At 50.0% G+C, this 17,298-nt stretch overlaps 1 protein-coding gene across 1 annotated transcript in view; it reads left to right on the top strand.

The window, feature by feature from the left end:
- The window catches only part of LOC140396185 (ADP-ribosylation factor-like protein 8B-A), a 133,268-nt gene that overhangs the window by 54,769 nt on the left and 61,201 nt on the right, over positions 1-17,298 (top strand). The window contains exons 3-4 of the mRNA XM_072484449.1: positions 12,684-12,757; positions 12,953-13,046. Of these exons, the coding sequence (XP_072340550.1) occupies positions 12,684-12,757; positions 12,953-13,046 (168 nt within the window). The remainder of the gene's footprint in view (positions 1-12,683; positions 12,758-12,952; positions 13,047-17,298) is intronic.

The raw sequence follows: 17,298 nt of genomic DNA, 5'->3' as shown, positions 1-17,298 counted from the left end.
CCTGAAGTTTTCGGACTGTAGGGACATGAGCTCCTGTCATCTGGAGAGTTGGCAGGGAATGCATCCCACCAACTCACTGTCTTTGAGAGCTGTTGGCCAGTAAGATTGGCTGACAGCTCTGCAGCCCACCCAGGCACTACAATGTCTTGCATGGGATTAAATGCAGGGAGCCGGAGTGTGGTAAGTGTCAGGGCTTCTGGGGAATGGACCTTATTTGTTCAGTTATTTTAAAAAAATTTGGAGTGATCAATTAATTTTTTTTCAATTAAGGGGCAATTTAGCGTGGCCAAGCCACCTAAACTGCACATCTTTGGGTTGTGGGGGTGAAACCCACGCAAACACGGGGAGAATGTGCAAACTCCACACGGACAGTGACCCAGAGCCGGGATCGAACCTGGGACCTTGGTGCCGTGAGGCAACAGTGCTACCCACTGTGCCACCGTGTTGCACCAGTGGTCTTATTTACTTGGTTTACTTGGTAGCTGCCCCTGTAGCCTGATTGCAGATGAATAAATTGGAGTTCTAAAGATGAAAATCAACTTGTAACTGTAAGAAGAGGACTACGTTATATTAAAACTGCCACAACTGAGGATTGTACCATGAAAGATAGAAATGTATAATCTTGTGACTATGACATTGAATCAAACCGCATTAAAGAACCAGGAGATCATTTATAGTGAGACAAGTAAGTACTGTACTATTTTCAAAATCCTATCGGTGTTAATCTAAAAAAGCACAGAAGCCATTAAAGATGATCAGCATAGTTTTAATTTTAAGGTTTTGCTTTGTATATCCACTGGAATTTCTTGTGGACATAACTAAATTAGTGGATTGAGGTTACCTATTATAATTAGAACTTTCGGAAGTACTTTCTGAATTCCAAATGTGCAGCTTTTTAAAGAAGCGTAAGGCAGGCCAAATGAGCTGCATCTTTATAGCTGGTTTGAAACTTAGCTTTGCAACAGAAAGGAGGCTGCAGTGTCAAATGGAACGGGTTCTGGGAGGTTTGCAATGAATGTCATCCCTTTCCTGTGTTCTGGGTCCTCTGCTCTTCACATTATGCAGGTTATGAAAGAGGTTAATGAAATTGGCAATGCCGATCTCTGGCTAATGAAAAGTAGACTTTGGATGGATCTTGATGAGATCAAACAGATAGTGAACCATATTAGTAGATTAAATATTTTGGAGCCCAGTGGTGCAGGTATACTTAAGCTATAAAGTAGAGATGAATGGGTAATTTTACAATATCGCTAATGATTGACATGGATAATTGTGTAAATCTTGCTTTCCACTTTCTCAACCATCTTATCTCTTACTCAAGGTTTTGCACATCTCTATGTTACATGATAAAATTTAAATACAACTCATAAATGTCAAATTGGACCAATAACATATCAATTTATTCAGTGAATAAGCTGACTTCTTACTAAAGTGAGTTTTTTTGGGCTAACACCATCAGTATAATTTAATTTTTATCATTATGAGCAATGTCTTATTACTTTCAGTTGCAATTTCAAGGAGTCAATTTTTTAATTGTAAGTCCGTCTTTGATTCTGCACTATTCTGTACCCCTGCGACCTCCCACTGCCACTCTCGCCCCCATCCCATCACACACCCGAACCCCCAATTCTGTAGACCGCTTAATTTTATTTAAAAAAAAATATTTTTATTCAATTGTAGCAAATTTTCAACAAAACCCCCCTCTTAAAGTAAAAGAAAAGCATAAAACACACAGATCAACATCGTACACTTATATCGCGAATTCCCACAATGTACAAACACCCCCATGAAACAATAATAAACACATACCCGAAAACCCCCCCCCTCACCCCCTGGGTTGCTGCTGCTGCTGACCACCTCCTAACATTCTGCTAGCAAGTCTAGGAACGGTTGCCACCGCCTGAAGAACCCTTGCACAGACCCTCGCAAGGCAAACTTTACCCTCTCCAGTTTAATGAACCCTGCCATGTCGCTGATCCAGGCTTCTGCGCTTGGGGGCTTCGCATCCTTCCATCGTAACAGAATCCTCCGCCGGGCTACCAGGGAAGCAAAGGCCAGAATACCGGCCTTTTTCGGCTCCTGCACTCCCGGCTTGTCTGATACCCCAAATAATGCTATCCCCCAGCTCGGCTTGACCCGGGTGTTCACCACCTTAGACACAGTCCTCGCAAAGCCCCTCCAAAACCTATTCAGCGCCGGACACGCCCAGAACATATGGGCGTGGTTTGCTGGGCTCCCCGAGCACCTCACACACCTATCCTATACCCCAGAAAACCTACTCAACCTCGCCCCGGTCATATACGCTCTGTGAAGAACCTTAAATTGTATCAGGCTAAGCCTGGCGCAAGAGGAGGAAGAATTAACCCTGCACAGAGCATCAGCCCACAGACCCTCATCGATCTCCTCCCCAAGCACCTCCTCCCATTTACCCTTTAGCTCCTCCACCGAGGTCTCCTCCTCTTCCTCCATCTCCTAATAGATCGCCGAGACCTTGCCTTTTCCAACCCACACCCCCGAGAGCACCCTATGTTGCATCTTACGTGCTGGAAGCAGCGGAAATTTCCTCACCTGCCGTCTCACGAACGCCCTCACCTGCATGTACCTGAAGGCTTTTCCGGGGGGCAGCCCAAATTTCTCCTCAGCACCCCAAGGCTCGCAAACTCCCATCCATTAACAGGTCCCCCATTCTTTTAATTCCTGCCCGATACCAGCTCAAAAACCCCCCATCCATTCTCCCCGGGATGAACCGATGGCTCTCTGGGACCGGGGACCAAACCGAGGCCTCTACCTCACCCGTGTGGCAACTCCACTGCCCCCAAATTTTCAGAGTCGCCGCCACCACCGGACCTGTGGTGTACCTTGTCAGCGGGAGCGGCATCTGTGCCGGCACCAGCGTTCTCAGACTCGTGTCCACACAGGACGCAATCTCCAGCCTCTTCCACGCCGCCCCGTCCCCCTCCCTTACCCACTTACGAATCATCGCCACATTGGCAGCCAAGTAGTATACCCACATAGATTGGGCAACGCTAACCCTCCTCTGTCTCTGCTACGCTCCAGAAACACCCTTTTTACCCTCGGGGTCTTACTTGCCCACACAATGATGCTCCTGCTGACCCGTTTAAAAAAGGCCTTAGGGATCAGGATAGGAAGGCACTGGAACACAAAGAGGAACCTCTGAAGGACCGTCATTTTCACCGACTGCACCCTACCTGCCAACGACAGTGGAAACATATCCCACCTTTTAAACTCCTCCTCCATCTGCTCCACCAGCTGCGTCAAATTGAGCTTGTGCACGGCCCCCCAACTCCTAGCCACCTGGATCCCCAGGTACCGAAAGCTCCTTTCCGCCCTCTTCTGCGGAAGCTCATCTATTTCCCTTCCCTGGTCTCCTGGGTGTACCACAAAGAGCTCACTCTTCCCTACGTTAAGCTTATATCCGGAAAAGTCCCCGAGGATCCGCACAATCTCCGGCATCACCCCCACTGGGTCCAACACATACAATAACAGGCCATCGGCATACAGCGACACCCGGTGTTCCTCTCCACCACCACCCCCGCCCCCCCCCCCCCCCCCCCCGAACCAGTCCCCTCCAGTTCCTGGACTCCTTCAGTGCCATGGCCAAAGGCTCAATTGCCAATGTGAACAACAAGGGGGATAGGGGACACCCCTGCCTCGTCCCCCGATACAGCCGAAAGTATTCCGACCTCCGCCGATTCGTGGCCACACTTGCCACTGGGGCTTCATAAAGTAGCCTAACCCAACTGATGAACCCCTCCCCGAACCCAAACCTCCTCAGCACTTCCCAAAGATACTCCCACTCCACCCTATCGAAGACCTTCTCCGCGTCCATAGCCGCCACTACCTCCGCTTCCCCCTCCACGGCAGGCATCATAATTACGTTGAGGAGCCTCCGCAAATTGGTGTTCAACTGCCTATCTTTCACAAATTCCGTCTGGTCCTCGTGAATCACCCCTGGGACACAGTCCTCAATTCTGGTAGCCAGCACCTTCGCCAACAACTTCGCGTCGACATTGAGGAGTGAGATCGGCCTGTATGACCCACACTGTAATGGGCCCTTGTCCCACTTCAGGATCAGCGAGATCAGCGCCCTGGACATTGTCGGGGGCAGGGCCCCTCCCTCCCTTGCCTCATTGAAAGTCCTCACTAATAGTGGACCCAACAGGTCCATGTACGTCCGGTAGAATTTCACCGAGAACCCACCCGGCCCCGGGGCCTTCCCTGCCTGCATGCTCCCCAACTCTTTAACCAGCTCCTCCAGCCCAATCGGTGCCCCTAGCCCAACCACCTGCTCCTCCTCCACCCTCTGGAATCTCAGCGGATCCAAAAATCGTCGCATCCCCCACTCCCCCGTCGGGGGCTCAGACCTATACAGCTCCTCATAAAAGTCCCTGAATACCCCATTTATTCCCACCGCACTCCACACCGTGTTCCCCCCTCTATCCCTAACTCCCCCAATCTCCCTTGCTACCTCTCGCTTCCGAAGCTGATGTGCCAACATCTGGCTCGCCTTCGCCCCATATTCGTACACCGCCCCTTGCGCTTTCCTCCACTGCATCTCTGCCTTCCTGGTAGTCAACAGGTCGAATTCGGCCAAGAGGTTTTGTCGCTCTTTGAGTAATCCCTCCTCGGGGACCTCTGCATACCTCCTATTGACAAAACACAATTTTCTTTACCCGTCAGTCTGGCCTCAATAAAAGTCGAGATGGATTTGCAGATATAGCATTAGTTATTTTATTTGACTTGCAAGCCTGACTCATTTCGCAGCGGTACAAAACACATCCTGCTTTCTGTACCTCCGGAATCGAGTGAGTCTGTAGGACAAAGGAATCTCTACTGATACATTCAAATGGCATCAAGTTTCACATACACGATTCCCATAGGTCATCCTATACCCCTCCTGACCTGGCCATACATCCTAATTGGCTCACTTCCAATCCCTTCCTCTGGCCCCCTATTACCCAGCATCCTTTTCTCCTCCTTTGCTGGACACTCCTCCCCCTTGCTTTGCCATGCGTTCTGAAATCCTTTGTCTGTGAACTCACCAGAATGAGACTGGCCTATCTCTACATTACAGTAACTAATATCTCTAAAACAATTATTTTATATCACATTTGTCACTATCCACACTTATTATCTCCCCCACCAATCTCTCCCTCTCTCTCCTCTCCTTCCTCTCCTTATGGGCCCTAGTGGAGATTAGCTTTCCCCTGACCACCGTCTTCAGCGCCTCCCAGACCACCCCCATCTGCACCACCCCATTATCGTTAGCCTCTAGATAGCTTTCAATGCACCCCCGGATCCACCCGCTCACCTCCTCATCCGCCAACAGTCCCACATCGAGGCGCCACAGTGGGCACAGGTCCCTCTCCTCCCACAACTCCAGCTCCACCCAATGCGGGGCATGGTCTGAGATGGCTATGGCTGAATATTCCGCGCCCTCCACTCTCGGGATTAGTGTTCTACTCAAAATGAAGATATCTATCCGGGAGTAGGCTTTATGGACGTGGGAAAAAAAGGAAAATTCCCTGGCCCCCGGCCTGGCAAACCTCCATGGGTCCACTCCCCCCATCTGGTCCATAAACCCCCAAAGCACCTTGGCCGCCGCCGGCCTTTTACCCGTCCTGGACCTGGAGCGGTCCAATGCTGGGTCCAGCACCGTGTTGAATTTCCCCCCCCATTGTCAAACTCCCTGTCTCCAGGTCCGGAATCCGACCCAACATGCGCCTCATGAATCCGGCATCGTCCCAATTCGGGGCGTATACATTCACTAGTACCACCCGCACCCCCTGCAGCTTACCACTCACCATCACGAACCGACCTCCATTATCTGCCACGATATTCAGCGCCACAAACGACACCCGCTTCCCCACCAAAATCGCCACCTCTCGATACTTCCTGCCCTACCCACCCCTTTTTCAGCCTAACCTGATCTGCTACCCTCAAATGCATATCCTGGAGCATAACCACATCTGCCTTCAGTCCCTTCAGGTGCCCGAACACACGGGCCCTCTTGAACGGCCCAGGCCTCTCACAAGTTATCAGCCGAATCGGGGGATTCCCGCCCCCCCCCCCCCCCCCCCCCCCTGCTGACTAGCCATCTCCCTTTCTAGACCAGCCACATGCCCGCGCCTCCCACACCCTCCATTCCCCCAGGCGGCAGACCTCCTTTCTCTCCGAACTCCAGCTCCCCTTTGGCCAATGCAGCAGCAACCCAGCCCCGCCCCCCCCCAAGCTAGGTTTTCCCCCCCCTAGCTGTATTGCTCCCCCATGGCACTCCCGTAAGTCAGCTGACTCCTGCTGACCCCGGCCCTTCCCGCCACTCCGTCGACCCCCCCCAGTGTGAGAATCTCGTCTCCCCCTCCTGGCAGTCAGCATGCGCTCCTCTCCAACACCGCCCTTCCCCCCTGGCCCTGCCCCCTTCCTTCCCTAGCGCGGGAAAAAGCTTGCGCTTTCCACCAAGCCAGCCCCGCCCTCTCTGGCGCAGCTCCCTTTTGCGGCCTTATCTCAGCTCCCCCACCTCGGTCCTCCCATTCCCCCCCCCCCCCCCCCCCCCCCACCAGCGGGGCCCCGTCCTTCCAACCACCGACTCCCACACTCTCATACAACCCCCACTTCGAACAATTTACCCAACCCAACCCAGCACCAAAGAAAACTGAACAGAACATCCCCCAAAACACAATCACCATAATAACCCCCCCTCGACCAACCCTCAGTCCGTGTCCAACTTTCCGGCCTGGATAAAGGTCCACGCCTCCTCCGTCGTCTCAAAGTAATGGTGTCGGTCCTTAAACGTGACCCACAATCGCGCCAGCTGCAGCATCCTGAATTTCACCCCCTTCCAATGCAGAACCGCCTTAGCCCGGTTGTACCCGGTCCTCTTCTTGGCCATCTCCGTGCTCCAGTCCTGATGTATACGGATTGCTGCGTTCTCCCACCTGCTGCTCCGCTCCTTTTTTGCCCATCTCAAGACACACTCCCTGTCCACAAAGCCGTGGAACCGCACCAATACCACCCGCGGCGGCTCGTTGGCCATGGGCCTCCTCGCCAGGATTCGGTGAGCCCCATGCAGCTCCAGGGGCCCTGGGAAGGGTCCCGCACCTATCAGCGTGTTCAGCATCGTGACCACGTATGCTCCAGCGTTCGACCCCTCCACTCCCTCCGGGAGTCCCAGAATCCGAAGGTTCTTCCTCCTCGACCGATTCTCCATGGCTACAAACTTTTCTTGCCACTTCTTGTGCAGCGCCTCGTGCGCCTCTTCCTTCACCGCCAAGCCCGAGATCTCATCCTCGTTCTCTGAGGCCTTTTGCCGCACCTCCCAGATCGCTGCCCCTTGGGCCTTCTGGGTCTCGACCAGCTTATCGATCGATGCCTTCATCGGCTCCAGCAGCTCTGCCTTCAGGTCTGCAAAACAGCGCCTGAGGAACTCCTGCTGCTCTTGCGACCATTGCGCCCATGCTGCCTGGTCTCAACCCGCCGCCATCTTGGTTCTCCTCCCTCGCACTTTTCGCTGCACTAAAATCACTTTTTTCACCGCTCCACTCCTAGTCCAATCCATACAGTGCCGGGGGAATCGTACTGTCGCCTTCCCACACTGGGAACAGACGAACAAATGCCGCTGGGGCCCCTAAAAAGAGCCCAAAAGTTAGTTTCTGACGGGAGCTGCCGAACGTGCGACTTAGCTCAGCATAGCCGCAACCGGAAGTGCCATGGATCGCTTAATTAAAAACAGATTATTAAGATGAATATTTTTCTTTTGTGTGACTGTTATCCCTGCACCCAATGGGTTACAGTTACCTGAAACTTGGGAACCAATATGCAATATTACATCCCTCACTCACTGTTGTAAGGTTCAGACTTAATTGAAAAGTGAAATGATTACCAACTTAATTGTTTGTTTCTTTTCCCACACCTAGTGGCACAAGGCAGACTTTCAACTGTTTCCACAGCTAGTTGTTCCTGGAACAGGTCTCTAGTCTGTCACCAGAGGCTTGAGGGGTATCACTCCGCATCAAGCATGGATGACCAGGAGTCTTTTCCATTCTTATCGCCTGCCATTGGCATGTGTTGGAAGTATTTTGCAGGTTGATAATCAACCTGTTGGTCGCGTTATAAACCATGGCCATCAAGTCCCAGGGTGGGACCCGAACCCAAAACTTCTGGCTGGGAGACAGGGACACTACCCAATGCACCACAAGACCTCCTACTACCATCTTAGTACACCTTGTTAGGTAAATTGGTGCAAGATCAGTGAGAGGCGTTCCAGGATGAGATAGTGAGAGTTCAGAAAAAGTGTGATTCCCGTCAAGAGAATGGGTGGGACTAACAAACCTAGAGCCAACGGGATGTCAAGGGATTTGGGGGGAAAAAAGGCAACTTTATGACATGCCAACTTTATTACATGTCAAGGGAATAATGCTACAGATAATCTGGAGGAGTAAGAAAAATTTAGTGGTGAGAAAAATCAGAAAAGCAAAGAGAGGGGCTGAAAGAATCTTGGCAAGTAAAATCAAGGAGAATCCAAAGGTATTTTTTGATAAATACATAAAGGGCAAGAAGCTAACGAAAGAAAGATTGACCCTATTAGGAACCATAAGAATAATATGTGTGGGGGCAGCACGGTGGTGCAGTGGTTAGCACTGCTCTCTCACGGCACCGAGGTCCCAGGTTCGATCCCGGCTCTGGGTCACTGTCCGAGTGGAGTTTGCACGTTCTCTCTGTGTTTGCGTGGTTTCGTCCCCACAACCCAAAGATGTGCAGGGTAGGTGGATTGGCCACGCTAAATTGACCCTTAATTGCACAAAATGAATTGGGTACTCTAAATTTATTTTAAAAAAGAATAATGTGTGTGTGTGTGTGTGGAGGCAGAGGATGTGGGAGGTATAGTTTTGAACAAATGCATTACAAATGATACAAATTTTGCAATCAGAGAGGAGTGTTAAACATTAAATGAAATGAACATAATGAGAGGAAGTAGTAAGAGATTTAATGGCCCGGAGTCTCTGACCCCCACGCCGGGTCGGAGAATCCCCGGGTGGGCGTGAGACTCTCGCCACGCCGCCCCGACACCGGCTTGCCGATTCCCGGGCGCCCATTGGCGCCCGCGGGATCGCTGCAGCGCAGGTCGGGGATCGTTGAAAGCAGCCCCTGGCAATTCTCCGGACCTCACCGGGAGAGTGCTGGTCGGGTTCGGCTAAGTCCCGCCAGCGTGGGTCACGTATGCTGAAACACGGCGGGACCAGGAAGTTCTGTCTGCGGCGGCCGTCCTGGTGGTGGGGCGGGGGTGATCCGATCCCGGGTGGCCTTCACTTTGGCCTGGCCCGCGATCGGCGGGCGGGCTGGTTCCGTGGGAGCCTATGTTCCTCCACGCCGGGTCCCTGTAGGTCTCCGCCATATTGCGCGGAGACAGGAACCAACGCGCCTGCGCAGAATCACGCCAGCCGTAGTGCGCATGCGTGAACTCGCGCCGGCTGTGCAGCGGAGACCATTCCGCCGCCCACCTAGCCCCCAAGGAAGGATTGAATACCTGACAATCGAGGACCGTTGACGCAGGAGTGGTTCACACCGGTATCTGAACTTGGCCGCGGGATTGGAGAATCCCGGTGAATATCTATGAAAATGAATAAATCCCAGGCCTGGTCACTGTTTTTTTTCTCGCTCTCTCTCTCTCTCTCTCTCTCTCTCTCTCTTTCTCTTTCTCTCTCTCTATCTTTCAATGTCTTGGGTTGAGGGAAGCAAGAGAAAAAATAACAACGGCGCTGACTATCATTTTCTAATCCTCTCTGGTTACAGGCATGGTGCCAGTGGACTGGGGGATGGCTATCATTATGTGATTGTTTAAACAGAGAATGGGATGGATTGAATAATTACAGACCAACCAACCTAACCTCCGTGGTAGGAACATTATTGGGGAAAAATTGAGGGACCGGATATAAATTCATTTAGAAAGACACATCAATCAACGACAAGCCAGCATAGATTTGTTAAGAGAAGGTCATGTCTGACTACAATAATTGAATTTTTTGAGGAAGTAACAAGGAGGACTGATGAGGCTCATGCATTTGATGTAGTCAACGTGTACTTTAGCTAGGTTTTTGACAAGGTCCCATTTGGTGGGCTAGTCACGAAAATAAAATCCCATGGGATTTAAGACAAAGTGACAAATTGGATCTAATATTAGCCCCGAGGCAGGGAGCCAAAGGTAATCTATAGGTATTGTTATAACTGGAAGGCTGTTACTAGTGGGATTCCACAGGACTCCGTACTCCATTCCTTACTTTTTAGGGTACCTATCAATTATTTGACTGTGAATGTAGGGGGTATGATTAAGAAGTTTGCAGCTGATATAAAAAATTGCTGTGTAGTAAGATATTAATGGACTAATCAGATGGGGTGGAACAGTGACAAATGGGGTTCAGTTTGCAGAGGTGTAAGGTTATACATTCAGGGAAGGCTACCAAAGCAAGGGAATACACAGTAGGTTAGGATACTGAGATGTATAGAGGACTAGAGCTACCTTGGAGTTTGTCCCCATAGAACCTTGAAGGTGGCTGAACAGGTAGGTAAGGTGGTCAGGAAACCATATGGGGCCGGATTCTCCATTTCTGAGTCTCCATTTCTGATCTGATAGCGGCCGAAAAGATGGGACAGGCTTTGCTGGAGCGCCCATACAGCTGATGGGTCGGCTGTGGCCAGAGCGCACCCAGAGGGTTGCCCCGGTAGGCCAGTTATATGACCCAGGGCGCCAGGTTTGAAGCGGGCCGTCAGTGGCATGTGCAGCCAATTGGCTGCCTTGCCAGCTGCGGTAATGGTGTTGCGTACCCGTCCACCTAGACCCCACAGCTCACTTCCTGGCCACCCCACACTATTCTCCCCAGTTCTGGTAGAAGCTCCCCTCCCGGGTCAGTTGCACGGCTGTTGGCGAAGTATGGCGGTACTGGTCACTGTTCGCTGTCTCTCTCTTTCTCTCGCCAGGTTCACGATTTGTGAGAGCACACGTGAACCGTGCCGTCAGGAACTCGGGCCATCGGAGGTGGAGAATCGCAGCTGGGCCCACTGATGATATGTGAACGGTGTTGCAACTACGTGTGCCGTGCATCACATTGACGCCGTTTTTGAGGAGGCGGTGCGTTGCCATTCGGCGTCAAACCGGCACCTACCTCGATTATGGCGTCGGGAGCTATTCTCCGCACGATTGCATGTCCCGATTTCTGGGTCAGCGAACGGAGAATCTCGCCCATGGGATATTTGCTAACTTTTACATTCGAACTGTATGAAACACCAATTAGATACCGGAGTTCAATTTGTGGTTCAGGTGATTGCCATATAGGAAAGATGTAATTGTATGAGAGAGGATAAAGCGGAAATTTACAAGCATTTTGGGGAATATTAGTTCGAAGGAGACTGGATAGGCTTGAGCAGTTTTCCTCAGAACCGAGGAGGCTGAGGGGAGACCTAACCGAAGTGTATAAAATTATGAGCGGTCTGGATAGAATAGGTCGGAAGGCTTTGTCTCCTTTGTTCAAGGGTTCATAAATGAAAGGGTGGTAGAGGCAGAAACTCTCAACAGTTTAAAAGTACACTTGATATGCACATGAGGTGGGAATAGGCTAAAAGGCTTCTTGGCCTGCGTGGACATGATGGGCTGAGTGGCCTTCTTCCGTGCAATAAACTTTTATGATTCTATGGTTTTTATGAACATGCACAGAGGATGAGAGGCTTTAGCACTGAAAGATCCAGGAAGAGCAGTCTCGTTTACTAGAACAGAGAAGATAATGTATGGGCACACGTTTTAAGATTGTTACAACATAATTATTGTTAGGATTTTTGTGTATACAGAATTGTTAGGGCATGTGGGCGACACGATGGCACAGGGATTCACACTGCTGCTTCACGGCGCCGAGGACCCGTTTGAACCTGGCCCCGGGTCGCTGTCCATCTCCCATGTCACATTCTCCCATGTCTGCGTGGGTCTCACCCCCACAACCCAAAGATGTGCGGGGCAGGTGGAATGGCCACACTGAATTGCCCCGTAATTGGAAGTTAAATAAATTGGGTACTCTAAATTTATATTTAAAAAAAGAATTGTTAGGGCATGGTGTGCTCTTTTAATAGAATGATTTGTGGTAGAGAAATCCATCACCAGGAAATGGATAAATAGAGAGAAAAATTAAAAGGGTGCAAGGAAGAGACGGAGGAATAGAGCTAAGTCTCATTTAAAGAGTTGGTGCAGAAACTACTCTGAAAGAGTGTGCACACTGCGGAATTTTTTTTTAAAAAAGGGTTTGTATCCCTGTGTTGAGAAGTATGCCGAAGCCAATAAAGCCAGTCTGATGAACCCTTTTCGTACAGTTGTCTTTCGAATTGTCTGCCTCACGTTTTTTGTTTTTTTTCGTCTTTCCAAATCTTTTGGTGGCCTGACTTCTATCTTTGCTGCTCCCTGGGTTTAGTGCGTGATGTAGAATACTGTGAATGATGCCAACCTTAACTGAGATAATTTAGCTGTGGCACTACCAACTGTGACATAATGTAAACTTGACTAAACCTATTGCGTGCCGGAACGTACTTTCCCCAGAGTCGCAGTGTGCTTTACTGTCAAAGTTACAAATGCCATTTGTATTTTGTGTTTAATAAAGTGCCACATGTGTGCGTTTTTGTCCATGCAGATTTGGGATATTGGTGGTCAGCCAAGGTTCCGAAGTATGTGGGAACGATACTGCAGAGGAGTCAATGCTATTGTGTAAGTTTTGAAAGTTTAAAAGGTGATCTTTCCATTTGTTTAATGTTTTGTGCCTTGCTCTTCTGCTGCCCCTCCACCCTGCTTCCCCACCCCTCCCCTGTAACAATCACCTTGAGCTTGTTTCGCAATTCAACTGAGCATGTTTCCACTGAACGCACTTGGATATCATTTACCCTGTCTTTGACTTGTTCTTAGCTACATGGTGGATGCAGCAGACTTTGAAAAGATCGAAGCTTCAAAGAATGAACTTCACAACTTATTAGATAAACCACAGTTGCAAGGAATTCCAGTAAGTCTAACTTTTTTTTTAAAACCTTGGCACGGATTTACACTATGACAGAGAGCCTCTCTGTCTTCACGGAAATCCCAGAAATGGCCAGAAATTCTAAGCTCCACCACCAAAAACACAGCACTTCCTATTTTTGCGAGGCTGAGAGTGGAGTTGGGCCCGGGTTTGCACATGCTCCATTTACACAGGCGGCTGGCCATTTAAATCCTCAGTCGTCTCCACTAAAGTGGGATTTCGGTAGGCCAGGAGTGTGAAACCTAGAGTGTGCAGATTAGACCATGCAAGAGGAGGTCTGAATTTAGTGAATTTGTTTGGGTAGCCAGGGTGCCTCTTTGGAGAGGTAAGATACCCTTTCAGATGTGGTCCCGGTACACTTTTAGGAGAGGTAAGGAACCTTTTGGGATTGTTAAATGTAATCATGATTGTGTGTAAAAAGTGCATGAACTCTTTGGAAAATGTTAAAGAACTATCAAAGAATTCTCAACCTGCCAAAGGATACCAGATGAGTTGCCGTGGCGGGCGTAAGGGAAAAGCGTTGTGGGGATATGGTGGGTTTGTGTAAGTTGGCACAGAGCTGTGAAGGGCCATGGGGATATGGAGGGGCAAATGGAGTATCAGAGGCCACGGGTGATGGGTGGAAGGCATGATGCAATAAAGGTTCCAATGGATGGGGAGTGTGGAGGCTGGCGGAGGTGGGGGGGGGGAGGTGAAGTGGGCGGGGTGGTTGGGGGCAAGGGCAGGAGGACTGTTTTCTGTTTTAATCTTTTTCAAAATAACTTCTTTAAAATGTCCCATAGCCTAGGCGTTGGCCTTCCATCCAGCTCACCACCTCCACACCCAGCAGCCTTGTACTTGTTGTGGAGCTGCGGGCCTGACTTCAGTTCCATCCTTCAACCCCCTCATCCCCAGAGCGAAGGTCTGACCTGCGTACAGCCATTTTTGCAGGCAGGTTTGCAGAGCCAGGAATTCTCCCGCACCCAGAGGTGGACCTAGGATGAAATACGAGGCCCCGGCCAATGGCGGAGCCCCATGTGACTGTGTTCCCCCAAATTGTAAGCCTGGCTCTGCAGTGGAGCCTTCAGCGAGGTGAGGTGGAGGTGCTGGCCAATGGCCATTGAAGGGAACAGCAGGGCGACTCTCGACCTCCAGGCCAGAGCTGAGGGGGATGAGCAGGCAGCCAACCAAAACGAATAGAGTTTGCCAGGTCAGATAGCTGCTGCTGGCTGGGCAGCCAGCCAGGAGTACACGTAGTTGTTGAGGTTTGAGAGATAAGGCCCGGCCACCCGAGTGAGAGCCATGAGGTTAGCAGAGCAGCAGTCGGGAGGTGCAAAGGAGCCAGCCAGGCACCGGCATCGTGTCTCAGGGAATCGGGGAACAGTAGCCATTGGGAGTGGGGTGACTCGACCAGAGCCACAGGCCAGCCAGGCAGAGCAGAGAGTGAGAGGGCTGGGCTGGGCTGAGCAGCAGCTGGACCGGGCAGCAATAGGGAGGGAGGGCAGAGGCCAGGCCAGATAGCCAGCAGCCGGGCAGCCAGCCAGGAACACAAGCGGTTGTCAAGGCTCGAGGCCCGGGTATCTGAGCAAGAGCTGAGAGGTGAGCAGAGCAGCAGCGGGGAGGTGAGAGGCCAGGCAAGCGCCGGCGTCGTGTCTCAGGGAATTGGGGAAGAGTGGCCAGCAGGAGCAGGGCGACTTGACCCAGAGCCAGAGGCCAGCCAAGCAGCAGGGCTGAGAGTGAGTGGACTGGGCAGCAATCAGGCTGCAAAAGAAGGGCGAGATTTTCGGTTCCTGTGCCTTGCATTGTGTGAGCTGAGGTTGGGTGGGTCATAGAAGGCAGAGAGTAGCAATGGAAGGGTGCTTTTCTAATTGGAGGGTGTGACCAGTGGTGTTCCACAGGGATCAGTGTTGGGACCTTTGTTGTTCGTAGTATATATAAATGATTTGGAGGAAAATGTAACTGGTCTGATTAGTAAGTTTGCAGACGACACAAAGGTTGGTGGAATTGCGGATAGCGATGAGGACTGTCAGAGGATACAGCAGGATTTAGATTGTTTGGAGACTTGGGCGGAGAGATGGCAGATGGAGTTTAATCCAGACAAATGTGAAGTAATGCATTTTGGAAGGTCTAATGCAGGTAGGGAATATACAGTGAATGGTAGAACCCTCAAGAGTATTGAAAGTCAAAGAGATCTAGGAGTACAGGTCCACAGGTCATTGAAAGGGGCAACACAGGTTGAGAAGGTAGTCAAGAAGGCATACGGCATGCTTGCCTTCATTGGCCAGGGCATTGAGTATAAGAATTGGCAAGTCATGGTGCAGCTGTATAGAACCTTAGTTAGGCCACACTTGGAGTATAGTGTTCAATTCTGGTCGCCACACTACCAGAAGGATGTGGAGGCTTTAGAGAGGGTGCAGAAGAGATTTACCAGAATGTTGCCTGGTATGGAGGGCATTAGCTATGAGGAGCGGTTGAATAAACTCGGTTTGTTCTCTCTGGAACGAAGGAGGTTGAGAGGAGACCTGATAGAGGTCTACAAAATTATGAGGGGCATAGACAGAGTGGATAGTCAGAGGCTTTTCCCCAGGGTAGAGGGGTCAATTACTAGGGGGCATAGGTTTAAGGTGAGAGGGGCAAGGTTTAGAGTAGATGTACGAGGCAAGTTTTTTACGCAGAGGGTAGTGGGTGCCTGGAACCCGCTGCCGGAGGAGGTGGTGGAAGCAGGGACGATAGTGACATTTAAGGGGCATCTTGACAAATACATGAATAGGATGGGAATAGAGGGATACGGACCCAGGAAGTGTAGAAGATTGTAGTTTAGTCGGGCAGCATGGTCGGCATGGGCTTGGAGGGCCGAAGGGCCTGTTCCTGTGCTGTACATTTCTTTGTTCTTTGTTGTTCTATATGTTATTCTCTAAGCCTGAATAAAGATTGTAGACTTCCAGTTAACACAAATACTTTATTCAATGGGTTTGTTCTGTTTCCAGAGCTTAACTAGATATAATACAGTCAAGAGGTATGACCAGTGAAGCTAAGGTAAACTGCCTATGCTGAGCTGTCTGTGTGTGCTGCTGCTCACTAGCCCTATGCTTCTGAAAGAGGCGGATCCTACCTTGGGCTGGACCCTTTATACCTGTCTCTGATGCCCTCTAGTGATGCTGTGGTTGTTACATCTGTCTGCAGTCCCTGGTGTATGTGCAGATGTATGTACAGATGTACAGATCACTACAGGTCAGGAGGGTATTGACGTCATTGAAGAGTGTGGCCAGGACTCAATGTCATTGGGGGCAGGCCACCACGTTGCCAGGAAGTGGGGTGTGACGTGAGGCCCCTGCAAAGTGGGAGAGTGTGGGGCACTCAAATGTTTTAAGTCCACCTCTGCCTATACCCAACCTGGGAATAAAAATCTGGATCCCTGTGTTCAGATTGTATTGCGTAATGCCGACAAATTCAAATAGGAGAAACTTATTTTGAAACTTTCTACAGCCTCGTAACTGCTTAGAAATTAACACATTCCATGTTTGTTAAACAATTCTTTTAAAATTGTTTTTAACCATGTACATCCACCAACTCTATTGTTTTGAATCAAATTTCACAGCCCTCATCAGTTTCTTGCTTGAAGACAGCTCTTGGAATTTGTGTAACACTGTATCAGAAAATGATGGGATGTGGATTTGTCCGTACAGTTCACAATATAGTGAGCTCTGCCTTTCAGAAGTTGTCCCGTTGGCATTTTCTAAGTGGAGGCCAGACATTTTCACACAGGAGGAGGGCAAAACGACAATGTTAAAATATGATGGTTCTGTTTTAGGAAGGACATGTTCTATAGCAATTGGGGGAACATCACCTCCAACAGTATTTACTTACTTGCCTCTTTTTGGAGAAAGGTGAGATAATCACACTGAATTTGAGCTCTCTTACCATCTCACAGCTGAGCTGAGCTGGCCATGAATGCAGCCCATGCAGTACATGGTTCTGTTAAGAACCACAGAAAGAAAGACTTGTATTTATGTAGTATTTTCTGTGATCTCAGGATGTCCCTTAAGGGCTTTGTACATGAAGAGAAAGGAGTTCCAATGCCATCAGTCAATGCTATTAGCGCCATTATTCTAAGTAGACCAGAGATGGTTTGTTTTGTGTCCAACTTGATAAGAAAGGCAACAGATAATAGGAAGAGGACACAGCCTCAACTTTGGGACTGCTGTTAAGTAATCGGCAGAGTGCCACAACTCCCAGAGGCCAAATGAAATGAAGTTGC

Source organism: Scyliorhinus torazame, chromosome 19 (assembly GCF_047496885.1).
Source record: "Scyliorhinus torazame isolate Kashiwa2021f chromosome 19, sScyTor2.1, whole genome shotgun sequence".
NCBI lineage: Eukaryota > Metazoa > Chordata > Chondrichthyes > Carcharhiniformes > Scyliorhinidae > Scyliorhinus > Scyliorhinus torazame.
This window is presented reverse-complemented; position numbering and strand designations above follow the sequence as displayed.